This window comes from Argentina anserina, chromosome 6 (assembly GCF_933775445.1).
Source record: "Argentina anserina chromosome 6, drPotAnse1.1, whole genome shotgun sequence".
Classification (NCBI taxonomy): domain Eukaryota; kingdom Viridiplantae; phylum Streptophyta; class Magnoliopsida; order Rosales; family Rosaceae; genus Argentina; species Argentina anserina.
This window is the reverse complement of record NC_065877.1, coordinates 35,615,033-35,634,314: the sequence shown is the minus strand read 5'-3', so window position 1 is coordinate 35,634,314 and position 19,282 is coordinate 35,615,033. Positions and strand designations below refer to the sequence as shown.

The 19,282-nt window shown below is 37.5% G+C and overlaps 4 protein-coding genes across 5 annotated transcripts; all 4 read left to right on the top strand.

Moving 5' to 3' along the window:
• Positions 1-2,935: 2,935 nt before the first annotated feature.
• LOC126799555 (WAT1-related protein At4g15540-like) lies at positions 2,936-10,407 on the top strand. Its single transcript, XM_050526782.1, has 7 exons — positions 2,936-3,387; positions 3,472-3,534; positions 3,636-3,749; positions 4,134-4,351; positions 9,346-9,527; positions 9,650-9,801; positions 9,933-10,407. Exons 1-7 carry the CDS (start codon positions 3,197-3,199, stop codon positions 10,075-10,077), a joined length of 1,065 nt encoding a protein of 354 aa, XP_050382739.1. The 5' UTR covers positions 2,936-3,196; the 3' UTR covers positions 10,078-10,407.
• Positions 10,408-10,606: 199 nt separating this feature from the next.
• On the top strand, positions 10,607-12,517 carry LOC126799544 (WAT1-related protein At4g15540-like). Its single transcript, XM_050526768.1, has 7 exons — positions 10,607-10,953; positions 11,049-11,111; positions 11,193-11,306; positions 11,391-11,589; positions 11,665-11,826; positions 11,938-12,089; positions 12,214-12,517. Exons 1-7 carry the CDS (start codon positions 10,760-10,762, stop codon positions 12,377-12,379), a joined length of 1,050 nt encoding a protein of 349 aa, XP_050382725.1. The 5' UTR covers positions 10,607-10,759; the 3' UTR covers positions 12,380-12,517.
• A 136-nt stretch (positions 12,518-12,653) lies between these two features.
• Positions 12,654-15,306, top strand: LOC126799545 (WAT1-related protein At4g15540-like). Of its 2 annotated transcripts, none has more exons than XM_050526771.1 (7): positions 12,654-12,976; positions 13,335-13,397; positions 13,482-13,595; positions 13,841-14,036; positions 14,452-14,613; positions 14,718-14,869; positions 14,977-15,306. In XM_050526771.1, exons 1-7 carry the CDS (start codon positions 12,786-12,788, stop codon positions 15,137-15,139), a joined length of 1,041 nt encoding a protein of 346 aa, XP_050382728.1. In that variant the 5' UTR covers positions 12,654-12,785; the 3' UTR covers positions 15,140-15,306. The 2 variants fall into 2 exon arrangements, with proteins under 2 accessions (XP_050382728.1, XP_050382727.1); XM_050526770.1 differs by having other exon boundaries at positions 13,332-13,397.
• Positions 15,307-15,504: 198 nt separating this feature from the next.
• LOC126797441 (WAT1-related protein At5g40240-like) lies at positions 15,505-16,734 on the top strand. Its single transcript, XM_050524070.1, has 4 exons — positions 15,505-15,647; positions 16,009-16,174; positions 16,258-16,408; positions 16,522-16,734. The coding sequence occupies exons 1-4, from the start codon at positions 15,516-15,518 to the stop codon at positions 16,679-16,681; spliced, it is 609 nt and encodes a 202-aa protein (XP_050380027.1). The 5' UTR covers positions 15,505-15,515; the 3' UTR covers positions 16,682-16,734.
• Positions 16,735-19,282: the final 2,548 nt, after the last annotated feature.

Here is a 19,282-nt window from a genome sequence, read left to right as displayed (position 1 = left end):
AAGAGAGGATCATTTAGACAAAGGGTGCTTAGTCATCTTAGTTGGAGCTGATGATGATGATCCAAGCTCATTTGTTTTCATGTTGAGTAAGTACAGTAAACAATAGGGAATGAATATTGATTACATTATTTTGTTCTGTTTATTTGTGCTTGGCTATATTGTCCATTCAATTATCAAAATCATTCATTTGAAATGTAGATGTTTAAGGTATAGACGGAGACAATAAAAAATCACTTTTATATTTATATAGTTAATGAAATTTAACATGCGTTCATTGTAGTGAAAAAAAACTAAACTTGTATTAGAACACAGTGAGTTGTAGAAGAAAATGAGTTTGATCATTAGTTTAAGCACCTTAAGTATTTCATATTTAAGAGTGGTAATGTCAGACTCAAAAGGAACTATCATTGCCTACCATTGTTTTTGCTCTTGATTTCTTTTAATGTAAATAAAGCCTCCAAATTGCTGCCATTTATTTATCTGTTATTCGTACTTTGAATTCACTGAAGCTACCTTCAAACATTGGAAGTTTCGCATTCACCATAATTATATCATTTTTGTTATTAAAAAAGAAAAGACATTCTAAACAGAAGACTAAAAAAAAAACTAAGCACCTAAGATAGCTGATCCGGAGTTGTATATTTCCCCCAAGTCAAAGTGTTGGTCTTTAATAGAAACTAAAAGAAAGAAATAGGATCCATATATAGAGCTCATTATGAAACTTTGCGGTATGTAATAGCCTGGAGCTACAAAATTGTCTTGCAAGCTATATATCTATAACAATAATCTCCCACATTCTTATAAATAACAAAGAGAACATTATATTTGTGAAGCTTAAAAAATGCAAGTATGAGACAGATGTGAATGATCTTGAGTAAGTTTTTCTGTAGGCACACAAAAACCATCTAGATACAGCACACTTTTTTTTGTTGAGAAAAAGACAGCACACATATATGATTCTCAATTCTATCCAAAAGCACCACATGTTACTCTTGATCAATATAGTTTCTTGTACTTCCCATTATCTTTACATTTAAATTGCAACAAGTAAAAAACTATAACTATTATAAAATAACAATCTGAAACTAACAAAATTGAGAATGATAAAGGACACACTGACTGAACGGTAGACTTGAAAGATCATGACCACTCTTTTACTGTATCACTAAAACCTAAATTAATTGTCAAAAATGAAAAGAAGAAAGGAGAAGTGAGATTAAGTCGGTGGAAAAAAGTCTCATCTACTGGACAACAATTGTGGTCTTTAATGAAAAATAAGACATGGATTCAATTAAATCCAATTGAAGGCTTAACTAAGAATTCAATTGAAGAGAAGAGCAATGAAAACAAACTGAACTACTCTCCCAATCTAAAACAGAAGCACCAAACTCCAATTCTAAATAGACATAATACAAAACAAAAGAAAACCAATTAGATGATCCAAGTAAACCCATCTTGTCAACTAATGATCCAAGCAACACCATCACCCAAACAACAGAAAAAAAAACCAACATATAACAAATCACCTAAAGCAATAGAAATAAGAGTACCCGATCTTGGTCCGCTGATGAAGCACAAAAATCTATTCCACACTCAAGCTCGCTAGTGACAATTCGAACCCTAATAGTTACAATCCCAAATTAAAATCAGAGTGAGTTTCAAATCTAAATTGAAAAGAGATGAGATTAGAAACATAAGAGGTAGAAAATAACAGTTTGTTGAGAGAAGAGTTCTATTTTCTAGCATTTTAATACCTAAATATTTTGTAACTGGGCAGCCCAAACTAGATTATCTACGATTGAAAAGAGAAACACATGTAATTGAAAAGAGAGCACAAAGAGAAAAGGAAAGAACCAAAACAAAAGCAGAAGCATGTATACGGCCGATGTCGTAAATAAAGATGTGGTCAGGGGTAAAAGTGTCATGAACAGTGTATGAACAAACTCAAAAATATTATATACTAAATTGCCAAGAAGGAAAGAAAGAGTATAATAATTTTAACTGAATATCAAAATCCCTACATATTTATCTAAAATAAAAACACCAAATCCAAATTTGCAAATCAAACGCCAAAAACAAACAAACAAACAAATTAGAAACAAACTCATAACCTAATATGCGAACAACCCAACATCATTTAGCTGTAGCTGAAGAACACCAATCCTCCTCCATTCTCCACTGCCCTCTCTAACTTTTTTTGTTTTGTTAGGAAAACCATCGCCCTGTCTACAAAAAGAAAGAGAAAACCCAATCGATTGCACCCGAAATTTCAAACCGAAGTAGAACAAAGATAAAGGATGAAGAGACATAAACCTTTCTAAATCACAAATTCTGAAACATACTGATCTCGCAACTTCAAGAACTCTTTCGCCAAATCAAAAACAACTAACATCAAATTAAAAATAGATGAGACCTCGGAGGTAGTCGAAGCAAGCAACCTAACCGGCTTCGTCTGTAGAGGAGAAAGAAAACAAATGAACGAAGGAAGACCAAATGGATTCGAGATTTTTGGATGGTGAATGAAACCAAGAATGATCGAGGGAACCAAAATTAGAGGGGGTTAAAAATGGGCGGCGAGGGAAGGGCACATGAGTCAATCTCACACGTTGTGGCAATTAGGTAAATAGATAGAACATTGGGGTCATTCCCAACCAAGCCTTAGCAACAGTAACCTCACCCATCGACCTTCAGCGTGGTGAGTATACAGGTAAACAAACTGATCTCACTCTCAAATAAAGAGAAATAGACGGAGGAAAAAAAGACCCGATGCGTGACACTAAAATCTTAACGTGGAGGAAGAAGAAAGTACCAACTGCTAAACCAAATTGGTTTTGAGCTACAACAGAACCCCCGCCCTAAGTCTGTTACTGTTAACTCTCGCGTTGTTGTAGCAATACTGTTCAAAACGCCACTGACGTATAATATATAGTAAAAATAGGATACACCAAGTCACCAACCATTTTGTTAAATATTGAAATATCTGTAACTACGCAAGTTGAAGGAAAGGAAGGATATTTTAATTTTATATGATACACCAGCCATTTTATCAAGATTTTAAATGACTATAGACTGACGTCCAAAACTCAAAACAGAAAGAACAGAGAAGAATCTCTAAAACAAAGACCATTTTGTTCCTCATGTGTTTATATTATATAGTTGTGCCTGTTTGTAATTGTGAGAATGAGAAACAGAAGAGATGGGATGCATGTATATGCACAAAGGTATTCTGCCGTTCACTGCCTTGCTCACCGTGGAATGCATCAACGTGGGTGGAGGTGTTATTTATAAGGCAGCTGCCTCAAGAGGGTTGAGCTACTATGTTCTCATTGTCTACTCTTTTGCAATTGCCACCATTATCCTCCTCCCTCTGCCTTTCATCTTTCGCAGGTATCCATAAATCTTGAATCTTCCTACAATATTTCTCTCTTACATTGTGTATGCATGCACTAATATTGCACGTTTACTTTTCAGAACAGGGCTTCCGCCATTTAAGCTCTCACTCATATTTAAGCTCTTCCTCCTTGGAACAATCGGGTATGGTAGCGTGATTTTGTTATCTAACAACAAATGTAAAATGGCTGTTCTTAATTTCTTAATACATTTTGAACTGCTTATCTATGTTTTTGATGAAGCAGGTTTTTGGGTAGGTTATGTGGATATAAAGGCATAGAGTACAGTTCACCATCTCTTGCTTCAGCTATTGGCAACCTCTCTCCAGCTTTTATCTTCATACTTGCCGTAACTTTCAGGTTCATTTCCCACTTATTTACTTCAGATTGATCTTTGGTCACCCAAAAAGTATAATGTTTCCGAAGGTGACTAGCATTTACAAATGATACCAACATATAATAACATTTTCTCTGGATGATTTGTGAGCTCTTGTAAATGAGACATTTCAGATGCTTCGGACTTCACATTCCTTTCTGCTTTCATTTGTAACATGTGTTTTCTGCTCAATTTAGTCAATAAACTAGAACACATCCTGTTTTGTAAACTCAGTTAAATTTTTAGCTTCTAGTCACACACAAGTGACATAACTACACAAAATCATTTTTTTCGGGATCATAACAAGGTTGCATATCTTGTGAGATATTCTGATATGAAAGGCTGTGCATTTGTGTTGTGTTGGACAGTATGGAAAGACTAAATTGGAGAAGCAGAAGCACTCAAGCCAAAGTGATGGGTACTCTAGTATTAATATCCGGTGTACTAGTAGTAGTGCTGTATAAAGGCCCAACTATTCTATCACATACGACTCCATCCTTTCTTGGATTTTCAGAAAAGGAGTGGGTGAAAGGCGGCCTATTACTTACTCTTGGATACCTTTTCTTCTCTATGTCGGCTATCCTTTGTTAGAATTTGATTCCTCTATCTTGTTACGTAACAGGATATGATTGAGCAAATTGAACAATCAATCTTGCAGTAGCAAGATGAGTTCGAAGAACAAAATATAGATTTGAAAAACAAACTGAACTTTGCAACTGTTCTTGATATTTTCAGATCGTATAATTTTCCTTTGTCCTTACATATTGATCAAACATCTCTCACTTTATATAATGAAGCAAAATGAAAGATTAACCTACAAAATATGCAAGGAGAAGAACTCAAACTGAAATTGAATTACACAAAATATCTATGATTGTTTTTTAGTGGAGAAAACAGTAAACTGCAGTTGGAAAAATCTTATTAGATTTTTCTGCACCAGTTTCCTAGTTGCAGCAGGAAGTCATTAACATCAACACTCCCTCTTAATGCTTTGCTTCTTCACTCCTAGCAAACCTCTTAGATATACAAATCTTTCTCTTGGCAGAGCTTTGGTGAAGATATCTGCCACTTGGTCTTCAGTATTGCAGTATATCAAATCAACTTCATTTTCTTCAACTGCATCTCTGATGTAGTGAAACTTCAAGGCAATGTGTTTTGCCCTACTGTGATAAACTGGATTCTTGCTCATAGCAATTGCAGATTTGTTATCACATAAAATAGTTGTTGCGACCCTTGCTTCTCACCAAAGTCATTTATGACTCTTCTTAGCCAAATTGCTTGTGAAGTGGCAATCGATGCAGACACATACTCAGCTTCAGCTGTAGATAAAGCCACTGATTTTTGCTTCTTTGAAGCCCAAGAGAATACTCCAGTCCCTAGTGTGAAAGTATAACCTGATGTACTTTTCAAATCATCAACACTTCCACCCCAGTCACTGTCACAAAAACCAAAGAGTTTTGGTTCCACATTCCTCTCATACAGTATTCCAAAGTCCATAGTACCTTGGATGTATCTCAGGATTCTCTTAGCAGCTCCATAATGAATCTTAGTAGGGCTGTGCATAAATCTGGACATCAAGCTTGCAGCATACATTATATCTGGTCATGTTGCAGTCAAGTATAGCAAGCTTCCCACTAGGCTTCTGTATAAACTCTCATCTGCACTACCACTTCCATCTTCTTTTGAAAATTTTTCATTGACAACTAGAGGAGTAGCTACTGGCTTGCATCCTAGCATCTTAAACTTCTCTAAAATTGCATTTGCATATTTTTTCTGTGAGATAAAAATTCCTTCCACAGTTTGAACTATCTCAATTCCCAGAAAATAATGCAATATTCCCAAATCACTCATTTCATATTTCAACATCATATCAGACTTGAAATCAGAAATCATTTTTTCACAACTTCCAGTAAATACTAAATCATCAACATATAAGGAGACAATAAGTATACTTGAAGTACCTTCAGTTTTGGTGTAAAGAGCAGGCTCATTCTCACTTCTTTTAAAACCTCTCTCTGTGAAATAGGAATCGATTTCACCATACCAAGCTCTTGGTGCTTGTTTCAGGCCATATAGAGCTTTCTTCAATTTGTACACTTTCTGCTCTTTGCCCTTTATGATGAACCCTTGTGGTTGCTCCACAAAAACTTCTTCTTTCAACACTCCATTTAGAAATGCAGACTTGATATCCAACTGGTGTAGATACCAGCCTTTTTGTGCAGCAATGTAAATCAGACCTCTTATGGTCTCATGCCTTGCCACTGGTGCAAATGTTTCATTGAAATCAACTCCAGGTATCTGTGCATACCCTTTTGCCACCAATCTTGCTTTATTTCTTTCCACAGAACCATCTGCCTTCAGCTTGGTTTTATAAATCCACTTCAAACCAATGACATCCTTGTTGTCTGGTTTCTCAACTAACTCCCAAGTGTTGTTTTTCACAATCACATTTATTTCCTCCTTCATTGCTGCCCTCCATTCATCTTCTTTTACTGCATCTTCAAATTTTTCTGGCTCAAACAAGCAGGCATTGCAGCTTGCATACACATCATTCAAGCTTCTCATCCTTATTGGTGTTGAGCTTGGTGTAGATTGAGCCTCAAAATTTACAGGTGAGGGTTGTTGAGGGCTCTGAGGTGAAGACTGTTGTGGTGGATTAAGCTCCAACTCTTCTAGACCTTCTTGTTCATCATGAACAAAAGCTTCTTTAATTCGGATTGTACCATTTTTCCAATCCCAAGATGAATTCTCACTGAAGAGAACATCTTTTGCAATTATCAATTTTTCTTTTCCCAAATTGTAGAGCCTGTAGCCCTTTGTCTGTAAACTGTACCCCATGAAAACACATTTTTCACTTGTCTCATCCAACTTGGTTCTGAGTTCTTCAGGAATGTGAGCATAGCAGATAGATCCAAACACCTTCAAGTGATTCACACTTGGCTTCCTTCCACTCCATGCTTCAACTGGGGTCTTGCCTTGCACAGCTACTGTAGGATGTATGTTCATTAAGTACACTGCAGTATTAACTGCTTCACCCCAATACTCTAGAGGCACATTTTTCTCATACAACATGGATTTGGCCATTTCCACAATCGCTCTATTTTTTCTCTCAGCCACTCCATTTTGTTGAGGTGTGTAACTCACTGTAAGCTGTCTTTCCAAACCAATGTCTGCACAGAAATTCTTGAATTCATTTGATGTGTATTCACCACCTCTGTCTGATCTAAGCTTTTTTAACTTCAACTCAGATTGTCTCTCCACCATAGCTTGAAATTTTTTAAAGATACTGAACACTTCACTCTTCAACCTCATGCAATAAACCCAGGTCATTCTTGAGTAATCATCAATAAATGTCAAAAAATATTTATTTCCTCCCTGTGTAGTTGTTTTCATTGGACCACAAACATCAGAATGCACTAGCTCCAGTGGTGCTTTTGCTCTCCATGCCTTTCTCTTTGGGAATGAGATAGTATGCATTTTCCCAAGAGCACATCCTTCACATACATCATTTACTTCTATAATTTTTGGTAACCCCTGCACCATTTCTTTTTCATGCAGCAGCTTGAGACTTTTAAAATTCAGATGTCCAAGTCCAAGTCTTTGATGCCACAGCCATGGATCATCATTCACATCCATTCTTCTTGCACTTTCTGCAACATATTTGAGAGATAGAGGAAAACTTATGTTCCTCTTCATATCTATATCCACCATGACTTTTGTTCTGCTCCCCCTCTCAAAGATTTGACAAGAGTCATCACCAAAATGTAGATGATAACCATGCTCAATAAGATGACCTACACTTAACAGATTTGAGTCTAGGTCAGGAACCAGCATCACCTCTCTGATGAACATTTTCCCATTTTTAGTTTCAATAGCTATGCTCCCTTTTCCTCTTGTATCCACTAACATTCCATTTCCCATCTTCACTTTTGTAATGCTGTTGTAGTCTACATCATATAGGAGATTTGCATTTGCAGTCATATGGTTGCTACAAGCACTATCAACAAGCCACACATTTTTGTTTTCTACAGGAGCTTCATCTTGTGTCATACTGAACACATTTGTATCACACTCCTCTGTGCAGTTTACTTGTTGATTTCCTTTGTTACAATCTTTTGTTGCATGTCCAAACCTATTACAATGTGGACATCTTGACTGACCTTTAAACCAGCATTCACCTAAGTGAGCTTTCTCACAGGTTGCACATTTGGTATAGTTTGGATTGATTGAACTGCTTCCTTTCTCATAAGTTGACTTTCCTCCTTGCTGGTTTGATTTTCCTCCCCACTTCTTGCCTTTTCCTTTCCACTTTTTCTGTTTGGTATTTGAACCAGATGGTTCACTAGTTTTAGGGGTAAGGCTAAGTGTTTGGAAGGCTTTTTCTGTTGGTTCATCATGACTAGCTAACCTCTGATCAAAGGCTTTCAAAGTCCCTACTAAATCCTGAACTCCTAGTTTTGAAATATCCCTAGTTGCTTCTATAATACTTACTATAGCATCATATTTTCTGCTCAAACTCATTAGGATTTTCTCAACTACTCTTTCATCAGTTAAGGGTGCATTGTAAGTTTTTAACATATTAACAATGCTAGTTATTTTAGTACAATGAATATCTAGCAAGTCAGTATCACTCATTCTTGCATATTCAAACTCTCTCCTTAAGGACTGAATTTTAACAGCTCTAACCTTATCAGAACCTTTGTGCTCCAGCTTCAGAACCTCCCATGCTCCTTTAGCTGTCCTCTCATTTGAGATCAAAGGAAAGATGTCGTCTGAAACTGAATTTTGCAGAATACCAAGGACTTTTGCATCTTTCTTGACTTGACTTTTCAGTTCAAGTCTTTGTGCTATTGTCATAGCTTCCAATTCTTCAGTTGTTGGAACTGTGTAACCTTCATGCACATAGCTCAACAGATCTCTACCAAGAAACATTGTTTCCATCTTGATCATCCAATAATCAAAGTTCACTCCTGTAAAGATAGGAACTTTGATTATTTCATCTGATTGACCCATCTCAGTAGCAGTAAGAATAAACTTGTGTTTGTTTGTTTTTAATCTCTTCTAACAGATGATACACCCCAGTTGATATTTGATCAAAGAGGCTCTGATACCATGTTAGAATTTGATTCCTCTATCTTGTTATGTAACAGGATATGATTGAGCAAATTGAACAATCAATCTTGCAGTAGCAAGATGAGTATGAAGAATAAAATCTAGATTTGAAAAACAAATTGAACTTTGCAACTGTTCTTGATATTTTCAGATCGTATAATTTTCCTTTGTCCTTACATATTGATCAAACATCTCTCACTTTATATAGTGAAGCAAAATGAAAGATTAACTTACAAAATATGCAAGGAGAAGAACTCAAACTGAAATTGAATTACACAAAATATCTATGATTGTTTTTTAGTGGAGAAAACAGTAAACTGCAGTTGAAAAAATCTTATTAGATTTTTCTGCAGCAGTTTCCTAGTTGCAGCAGGAAGTCATTAACATCAACATCCTTCAGGTATATTGAACAACCTCATAGCGCAGCGTTTGTTTTTTTTGTTTTTGTTTTTGTTTTTTAAGAGTTAGATTCTGATGCATGTTTGCTGCAGACCCATATTGTGAAGGCATACCCAGATGAGCTAGTTCTGGCCGTCCTATACAACTTGTGTGGGACAATTGTATCAGCACCAACATGTTTCATATTGGAAAAAAACTTGATTTCTTGGAGAATAACACCCGGTATATCATTGCTTGCCATTATATACTCGGTAAGACACTATCCAGTCATGTGTTACTTGATATACAATGTTGGCTAGATCATCTCACCTGTGCAGCATAAGCTTTTGGCTTTAGTGCTATGATCGTTGTCTAAAGTTTTAGTTCCTATTAGGGGTCCTTTGTTCTATCCTTTGGCATCCTAGTTCATATATGGGGCATGCACATGAAGGGTCCTGTCTATGTTGCAAGCTTCAAACCATTATCAATTGTTATTGCAGCTGCTTTGAGTTTCATATTCCTTGGTGATGCTCTCTATCTCGGCAGGTATCTCTCCATTTTATTATTAGTTTTTCAAGAGGTTCATTGCCTAATCAACCAGAAACAAAGAAATGACTAATCTGTGCTTCTCTGATCACGTGTTTTAACGTTTAACACTTATCATCCAATATTTGCAGCGTCGTTGGAGGTATAGTGATCACGATAGGGTTTTATGCTGTAATATGGGGAAAGGCAAAAGAAGAAGTAATGAGTGAAGACTGTATCTTACCTATTGATACGACACCTTTGTTGATAGGCTACAAATCAGTTGAAAACATGTAATTGTGTAAGCTGAAATATCAGCTGATTAAAATTCCAGCACTTGCACCTCAAGAACAGAATAAGAAAAAAAGTTCATTGTTCTCTGCTACTGAAATATTCACTCTTTCTCATTTGGGTGCAAACCCATGTATGTAAATTGCTAATTTTTTATTTTTTTGAATTCCTTGGAAAGTTGCCAAGATATGCAAGAGATTGAGTGAACAATCTTTAAATGCTCCTTGGGGTTTGATTCATCTGTCAGCAATTCTAGTTCACATATACTTGAGGCTAGTTAACATTGTGTGTCAAATGCAGAATACTAGTTGTTCATAAAAATTATGTAACCCTTATTTAGCCTTCTTCTCTGTTTTTTTTTTTACTGAAAGGAGCCATTATTCTCTGCTTGTTATTCAAAAATTGGAAGTTTCAAAAGGAGAGAGACAATTGTATAGGGGGGAAATGACAGGAGCCTAAATTGCAGTGTAGGTGACCACATCATCACATGCTTCTTTCACTAACCACATCTTAATTGCCTTTTAAAGACAGGAATTGATTCTTTCAGACAAATAATTGTACTATGTTGATTAAAGACCAACAACAACCATCTTTTCAACAAAAAAAAAAGACTAACAACAACCATTGATTTTGTATCCTTGTTTTTTCTTCATGAATTTGCATTAAGACTCGTCTGTTTGTGAGAGCAATGGAATGGAGGCATACCTTGAAGCATGAAATTCTGCCATTCACCGCCATGGTTACAGTGGAGTGCATCTTTGTTAGTCTAAACTTCTTCTTTACAGCAGCTACCTCAAGGGGGTTAAGCTACTATGTCTTTATTGCCTACTCTTATGCAGTTGCTACTCTTCTTCTCTTTCCTCTACCTTTCATATTTCACAGGTATGTAAATCAGAATTATGCTTCTTAACTTCACACAGAAACCAAAAGTTCATAAACTAATTAAGGCTATTCTTCTTTACATGAATGATATGCAGGACCGGGCTTCCTCCATTCAAGCTCACACTTCTCTTTAAAGTTTTCCTCCTTGGACTGATTGAGTATAGTTTAGTTTTATGATGATCAGGAATTAATTGCCTAAGTTTTGCAGTGAAATTGCTAATATATGTTTGATCAAGCAGGTGTTTGGGTAAATTATGTCTATGTAAAGGTATTGAATACAGCTCACCGGCTCTTGCTTCGTCTATTAGCAACCTCACTCCAGCTTTTGTCTTCATACTTGCTGTAATATTCAGGTTTTCACTTAGTTTCTTCATGTCTCATCTCTAACTAATTAGTATATCTGAGGTATATTGATTTGGCTGCCTAAAATTCAATAGGATGGAAATGCTAAATTCCAGAAGCAGCAGCAGTCGAGCCAAAGTTATGGGCACTTTACTATCAATATCAGGTGCATTGGTGGTGGTTCTCTATAAGGGTCCAACTATGCTATCCACCACAGCAGAAAAAAATTGGGTGAAAGGTGGCCTAATACTCGGTTTAGGATACCTTCTATTCTCACCCGGGTCTATCCTTCAGGTGCCTGTTCATTTCTTAAACTGTAATATACATATGTAGAGAATACTAGTGTTGAATTTCTGTAGCATGTTGCAGGCAAATATCATGAAGACGACGAACACAAATGAGCTTGTCCTGGCCTTCTTAAACAACCTGTGTGGGACAATTATATCAGTACCCCTATGTTTATTAGAAGAAAAAGAATCGAGTGCCTGGATAGTGAGGCCTGGTATACCATTGCTTGCCATTTTATACTCGGTAAGACACGAGTGGCAGTACGTAGTATTAGATTGGCATGTAGTCATGTACTATTAGCTCATTCTTCATAGCTTAAGTTTGTTTAGTGATTGCCCGACTATATTTGTGTAGGGAGCTTTCGGTTCATCCCTCAACGTTCTAGTTCACATCTGGGGCGTAAATGTGAAGGGTCCTGTTTATGTATCAAGCTTCAAGCCATTGTCCATTCCAATTGCTGCTGCTTCCGGTGTCATTTTCCTTGGTGACGATCTCCATCTTGGCAGGTCTGTCTATTGTTCTGTCTATTCTATGTTATTACTTTCAGATTTTCTTATTCAACTTCAAGAATAAAGAAGCAACTGATCTACAATTTTTGTGTTTAACACTATTCATGTCCCAATTTTGCAGTGTTGTTGGAGCTGTTATGCTATCCATAGGATTTTTTGCAGTACTATGGGCAAAGGCAGAGGAAGAAGAAATGAGTCAAGACCATGAATTTGATAGATTGAGAGGGTTGCCTAGTGCCCTTGGTAAGACACCTCTGTTGGAAAGCTACAAAGAAGAAAACAAATAGCCTTATACGTATACAAAGTAGAAAAACAAATAGCCTTATATGAATACTAGCTAGCTAATTAAAGATTGTTCATTATTTACATCAAAAGTCATGTATTAATCAGCTGGAACTTCCCTATCTGCCTCTGAAGTTACTAGTTAAGATATCAAATATGCAATAATTGACTCAAGAAACTCCAAATGTTTCTGGCAAAAGTACAAAGCACATAAGCTAGAGTTGATATAAACAAATATTGGACAAATAGGAGCCTGCATATGCAAAGCAAGAGTATGACAATGATTGATATAAACATATCCCATCAACTACGTATTAATTAAAAGACTTCATTAGCAGAAAGTCTTCAAATAAGGGAGAGATCCCTTAGAAACTCACCAAAAAACATTCATTGAGAGAGAGGGAGAGAGAGATGGCAGGGAGGTCTTGTTGGAGAGATGTGTTGCCCTTTACAGCCATGGTTACAGTGGAGAGCACCAACGTCGGTTTAAACATCTTATTCAAGTCTGCAGCATCAAAAGGATTGAGTTACTATGTCTTCATTGTCTACTCTTATGCATTTGCCACTGTTCTTCTCCTCCCTCTTCCTTTCATTTTTCCCAGGTACTGATCCATATATTAATCTGTCTTAGTTTTAACCCATGCTGCCAGAATTAAGAATGAAAGGAAGAACAATTTTAACCCGACCCACTAAGAACAATACCAGAAAAGCTTGCTACTGGGGTGGGTTTTTTTTTCCGATGATTACTAGGGTGGTTTTTCGATGATGATGATTACTGGGGTGGTTGGTTGGTTTGTGGGAGTGGTTCTGCTCACCTTCACTCGCCTCACTAAGGAGTCTCAAGCGCGCCAACCCCCATCGATCTACATTGTTGTCCACCTGTCAAATCCAACGGTGCACATGACCCGTGTATATTCATGTTATTTATAATTTCTTCTTTACGAATGTGATGTGCAGCAGAACCAGGCTTCCACCATTGAACTCATCTATACTCCTTAAAGCTTTTCTGCTTGGACTGATCGGGTACGAAATTTATTACTTGAATACAAAACCAAGTACACTGTTCTTCTTACTGTTTAAAGTAATTACATATGTTTGATGAAGCAGGTTTTTGGCAAATTTATGTGCATATAGAGGTATAGATTACAGTTCACCAACTCTTGCTTCAGCCATGAGCAACCTCACTCCGGCTTACACATTCATACTTGCCGTCATCTTCAGGTTAATATCACTTTCTTTTCTCCTAATTTTTGTGAACTTGGAACATAGAATCATAATATCTTCGACCTGGTTTGGTGAAAAGCCAAGGCGCCAACTAATAGACCAAAGCTGCTAAATTAGCTTACTTGATTATTCTGTGATTGATTAAGACATGAATTTTATGCATTACTTCTCATTTCTCCTTTTTCAACTCAACTTTCAAAGAAATTAATTGGGTGTACATTTGTGGATACCTCAAATATTAGGATGGAAAGGCTGAGTTTGAGAAGCACCAACACTCGAGCCAAACTCATGGGTACTGTAGTGTCAATATCAGGTGCTCTTGTTGTAGTTCTATATAAGGGTCCAACAGTTCTGTCCGCTACGGAAAGAGATTGGGTAAAAGGTGGCCTCTTGCTCACTCTCGCGTACCTACTTTTCTCTTCCTGGTCAATACTTCAGGTAATTTCACACAAAGTTACTAAGCTATACTGTCGCTTAATGACATATTTAGTCTTTGCAATGTTGATGATCAAGGCCTATTAGTTGAATCAAGCTTGCAACCAACTTCAGTTTCTTATATTCATTGCATGAGGAGAAAGCAAAATAATTTAATTTGAGTCACACACTCACACTTGGTGCCTTTGAAGTAAGATAGATCCTGAGGTGATCAAAGCTGATGTTTCATTTCAATCAATAGAAGTACAGTAAGTGTAACTAAAGTACTAAACCAAATAACCTGAAAATGGTCATTAAGATCAGAAGCACATTAGCCAGGATAGAAAACCACTTAAAATCTTGTTGTCTCCAAAGAAAAAGAACTAAACCTGGTTCCTAGCCTATTCATGAATTATGATACTGCAGCATGTTGTTACAGACCCATATTATGAAGACATACCCGGCTGAGCTAATTTTGGCATTGTTGTACAACTTGTTTGGGACCATTATATCAGCACCGGTCTGTTTATTAGTAGCCGAAACAAACTCAAGTGCCTGGAAACTGCGGCCTGGCATAACACTGATTGCAATTATATACTCGGTAAGTGATTAATTAGACCGAGAATTATCACACATAATGAACCAGTACAATGGTAATATATGTGGAACTAACTGTGGAATGCTTTCATGTTTCCAAAAGTCTAGGGGTTCTTTAGTACAGCGTTCAGCACCATTGTTGTTACATGGAGCCTAAACTTGAAGGGTCCTGTCTATGTATCAATCTTCAAACCACTGTCGATTGGTATTGCTGCTGCATCCAGTGTCATATTCCTTGGTGATGATCTCTTTCTTGGCAGGTATTGCTCACTCTCTCCTTTGTGCTTTTACTTCTTTCTTCAAGACTTTAATTTATGACAGGAAAGAGGCTGCCACTAATGATGAGTCGTTGACCCCTTAATTACAGTGTTCTTGGAGCTGTAATGATATCAATAGGATTTTATGGTGTAATATGGGGACAGGCAAAGGAAGAAGAGATGAGAGCTGAGGACTATGACTCTGATAACCTGAGAGGGTTACACAGTGGGAAGGCACCATTATTGGAAACCTACAAAGCTGAAAGTATGTAACAGTGTACAGATGAATATTAGCTGATCAGAAAGGAAAAAATTAGTGTCCATTAAATAGTTCAAAAGTTATGTAATGAACTCAAATTCCCCTATCTCGACTCTAGCAAGTTGCTAATTAAGATATGCAATATTTGGGTAACAAGCTCCAAATTATCCTTGATAAGGGTCCTCACCACATAGAGCCATAGAGCCTAGTCTCAATGAAAGGGAGAGTTTGCTGGCGAATGACCTTAAAAAAAGTCACTTATAACAATGCTAATTCTTTAAGAAAACGTCTACTGATGGGAAATAAGAAATTCAATAAAAGAAAAGTACTTCATCAGAGAGAGAGAGAGAGAGAGAGAGAGAGAGAGAGGGAGAGAGAGGGAGATAGAGAATGACAAGGAGGTCTTGTTACAGAGATGTGTTGCCATTTACAGCAATGGTTACAGTGGAGAGCACCAACGTTGGCTTAAACATCTTGTTCAAGTCAGCTACCTCAAAAGGGATGGGTAACTATGTCTTCATAGTATACTCATGCATTTGGGTTTAGGGTTTAGGGTTTAGGGTTAAGTATACCTATGACTTAAGGTACCTTCATTTGTACCTTGCAATAGAACCAACTTCAGTTTATCATATTCATCACATGAAGGTACAAATGTTCGAGCACACACTATACTGAGGTTCATCACAGAACATGTCTATCATTATGATCAATTGAAGTTGACAGCAAGTGTAACTGAACTTCACGAACTCTATATATCAAAAGTAGAGCCTCATTCTTCCAAATTAGGAAACCAGGCAAAATGTTGCAACTCTTATATAATTTCAATATGGTTCCAGCCTTCCAGGCATGTTGGTCATGAACTCTATAACACATCTTGTTACAGACACATATCATGAAGACATACCCGGCTGAGCTAGTTTTGGCACTGTTATACAACTTGTTTGGAACAATTATATCAGCACCAGTCTGTTTACTAATAGCTGAAACAAACTTAAGTGCCTGGAGACTAAGACCTGGGGTAGCATTGGCTGCCATTATATACTCGGTAAGTAACTGATTTGGTTGAAGCCTATCTTACACACTAACGATGCTACTAGCTAATGGTAATGTGGAATTAATTGTGGATTATAAGGGATCTTTAGTTCAGCCTTGAGCACTGTTGTCAAGACATGGAGCCTAAACTTGAAAGGTCCTGTGTATGTATCAATCTTCAAGCCATTGTCAATTGTCATTGCTGCTGCATCCAGCGTCATATTCCTCGGCGATGATCTCTTTCTCGGCAGGTCTTGCTTGCTCTCTCTTTACTGTTGTTAATTTACTACTATTTCCAAGAGTCTAATCAACGTTATAAAAATTAATGAGCCGCTACAACTTATCTTGATACCTAATTTTGCAGTGTTATTGGAGCTGTTATGATATCCATAGGGTTTTATGGGGTAATATGGGGAAAGGCAAAGGAAGAAAGTAGAGATCAAGACTATGGCTTTAATAGCTTGAGAGGGTTACATAGTGGTAAGGCACCATTATTGGAAACCTACAAAGCTGAAAGCATGTAACTTTCAAATGTACAGATGAACATTACTTGATTATAAGAAGATTTAGCAGCAAGATATCAGTTTATTTCTAAGAACACATTAACCACAACAGAAAGTCATAAACATAAGCCCAAAATCTTCCTTACCAGAAACCAGAAACTCAAAACTGTAAATACAACTTGTACCAGCTGCACCTGAATGGTTTCATCACTTTCATGGCAGCAAAAACTTGAGTTACTGCTCAGACTAAAGGGCTTGAGTACTATTGCGATCATATCTGATTATCTGCTACAAAAGAGAGAAAACGAAATCTGCCTAATATATTGATATCTAGCAAATCTGAGCCCTACTAATAGACTTTGCAGTTGGGGAGTTTCAAACGAAACTGTTTTGGGGCGGACTTGAATTTGGCTAGATCTGTTATCCGTATCAAATTATCAATTGCGTGGGAAAACAAACACTTAGAGAAAAATCTGCAGATTTTTGTTCTGAAATTTGTTGTGAGAAATCTAAAGTATATGTTACCACCGTACCTTATGAGACCTATGTGATGTTTCGTTTTTTTTTTTTTAATCAAGAGGTCAATTAAATTTATAGCTCAGCAAACAGTACAAGGAATAAAACACTCATGTGGGCTGACAAAAAGAATTATTCCCTATGACTACTGGAAAACCTAGCTGCACCTAGGATTCCAACAACTAAAAATACATCCATTTCTACAGCGCAACAAGAGCAGTTGAGAAGGCAACTAAGTCGACTAACTTCGTTTAACGACTAATCGACCCTTAAGCCATTTTGATTGAATTGATTAGATAGCTATTGACTTGACCATTGTCCTTATACTTTCTATTGATGTCCATGTCATGCTCGAATCCCTATCTGAAGTGATTAACGTGCCTTAAACGGTCTTATTTTGATGGCTAAGCCCTTTCTACCCCGCTCATGATTTCTTGGCATAGTTTTCCCATTGCTAACTTCGTTCGTAAGAGCAATTCCCATAGCCATAAAGCAAGCCAGAAAGCTCGCAAAAATCCATCAGGAATGAAATCTGACGGGATAAAGGAAGGCAAAGCTAGCCGTCCCGCTTTCTACCTTTTGAATACATTTAAATGCCTTTATTTCACATCCTAAAACTCACCGGAAGAAAGGATTAAAAGGCAAAGCTAGCCGTCCCGCTTTCTACCTTTTGAATACATTGATCCAAGATTAGATATGATGATGGGCCATAAAGACCCAATCCAACCAGGCTCACACTAAAGGATGAGCCCAAACCAAATTACTAGCAGCTCCAACCATAGCCGACACCTAATGCCAGACCCAAAGCTCAAGTCTAAAAAGGAGCCCAGTCATAGCAGCAAACAGATCATAGCCCAAAAGGCCCAAAAAGAAGCTGATGAGTTCGCCCAACCCAACGAGAACACCGCCAAGCAAGGAAAAAGCCGTCGTGACAGTCACCCCCACAGTGTCAAACATCACCGACGTGACCATTTGCACCGCCGTGACAAGATCCAAACCAAAGCTAGCTGGAACACCAACGAGCCAATCAGCGAACTTGATACCAAAACTCAGCGTCGTCAGCGATGTAGACCAAAACCCGCCGCCAATTGAAACACACCTACTGAAAGAGCCCTAACGCCACCATCGCTCTACAAGCGATCAGAAATCAAGCAATGTCGCCAAATCAAACTAATCCCCAATCTCATTTTCGTTGTCAAATTCTCGCATAACACATGGAAACCAAATCGACCACATCTCCCTCCGAGAAACACCCAGGACATCGAGATTTTCCGCCTAGAGAATAGACGAAGAGTGGAAGACGAGTTCACTGCCAACCGACTCGATTGACATCATCATATTCGTGCTGCCAGCCTGATGCAGCTCGGGCGGAATATCCCTCACTCTAGCGCCAAGGCTAGATCAATCAAAAACAAAACAAGAACCTGGCAATTTGTGGATGACGCCACAGCCAAGGATCAAGAAGATCGTCGTACATGCTCATGGATCCCCATACCACCTCCGAGCCAACGACATAATCACCACCATCACTAACAACCAACGCCAGCATTAAAAAACTAACAAACAACATAACATGGGGGCCAGAAAATGCCACCCACAGACCAACCAGGCTGAGAAGAAGAGAAAGTGTTGGTCCACTTACTTGGATATTCGCCGTTGCCGGCCAATTTTGAAGATTTTGTCAAAAGCTTGCGCCGCCGAGTAAACCCTAGCAGAGCTAGGGAGGAGAGAAACATCTTCTTCTTTTTTCTTTATGAAATGTTCTTATAAGATGTTTCGTCTTTGTTAGACCTTAGTCTCGTGTTAGTCGGAGGGGAACCATTTCAAAGTGATACATATATTTGTGGGAACTAAAGTTCAGCCTAAAGCCCCAAAATAGACATTGAATTATTGATGACTGAATGTAGCCATAATTCTAAAAAGGATGAAGGAAAATACTCCTATGTCAAGAACAAACCGTTGGTAAAAGCTTTTTTGGCATGTTTATAAAAAAAAAATTAAAAATGAAAACTCTAAAAAAAGAAAGATGCATACATTTAACAACAAGAACTTGTCGTCAAAGCCTCTCGTAAATAATTAAAATTAAAACCCGACAATCATCCTTTT

Excerpts from the sequence above, each read along its gene's own strand:
- LOC126799555 (XM_050526782.1), top strand. The coding sequence starts at position 3,197 with ATGGGATGCATGTATATGCACAAAGGTATTCTGCCGTTCACTGCCTTG. Across the intron at positions 3,388-3,471 it reads CTGCCTTTCATCTTTCGCAG|AACAGGGCTTCCGCCATTTA; the intron begins GTATCCATAAAT and ends TTTACTTTTCAG. Across the intron at positions 3,535-3,635 it reads TTCCTCCTTGGAACAATCGG|GTTTTTGGGTAGGTTATGTG; the intron begins GTATGGTAGCGT and ends TTGATGAAGCAG.
- LOC126799545 (XM_050526770.1), top strand. The coding sequence starts at position 12,786 with ATGGCAGGGAGGTCTTGTTGGAGAGATGTGTTGCCCTTTACAGCCATG. Across the intron at positions 14,037-14,451 it reads CTTCCTGGTCAATACTTCAG|ACCCATATTATGAAGACATA; the intron begins GTAATTTCACAC and ends ATGTTGTTACAG. Across the intron at positions 14,614-14,717 it reads TGATTGCAATTATATACTCG|GGGTTCTTTAGTACAGCGTT; the intron begins GTAAGTGATTAA and ends CCAAAAGTCTAG.
- LOC126799544 (XM_050526768.1), top strand. The coding sequence starts at position 10,760 with ATGGAATGGAGGCATACCTTGAAGCATGAAATTCTGCCATTCACCGCC. Across the intron at positions 11,590-11,664 it reads CACCCGGGTCTATCCTTCAG|GCAAATATCATGAAGACGAC; the intron begins GTGCCTGTTCAT and ends AGCATGTTGCAG. Across the intron at positions 12,090-12,213 it reads GACGATCTCCATCTTGGCAG|TGTTGTTGGAGCTGTTATGC; the intron begins GTCTGTCTATTG and ends CCAATTTTGCAG.
- LOC126797441 (XM_050524070.1), top strand. The coding sequence starts at position 15,516 with ATGACAAGGAGGTCTTGTTACAGAGATGTGTTGCCATTTACAGCAATG. Across the intron at positions 15,648-16,008 it reads TGGGTAACTATGTCTTCATA|ACACATATCATGAAGACATA; the intron begins GTATACTCATGC and ends ATCTTGTTACAG. Across the intron at positions 16,409-16,521 it reads GATGATCTCTTTCTCGGCAG|TGTTATTGGAGCTGTTATGA; the intron begins GTCTTGCTTGCT and ends CTAATTTTGCAG.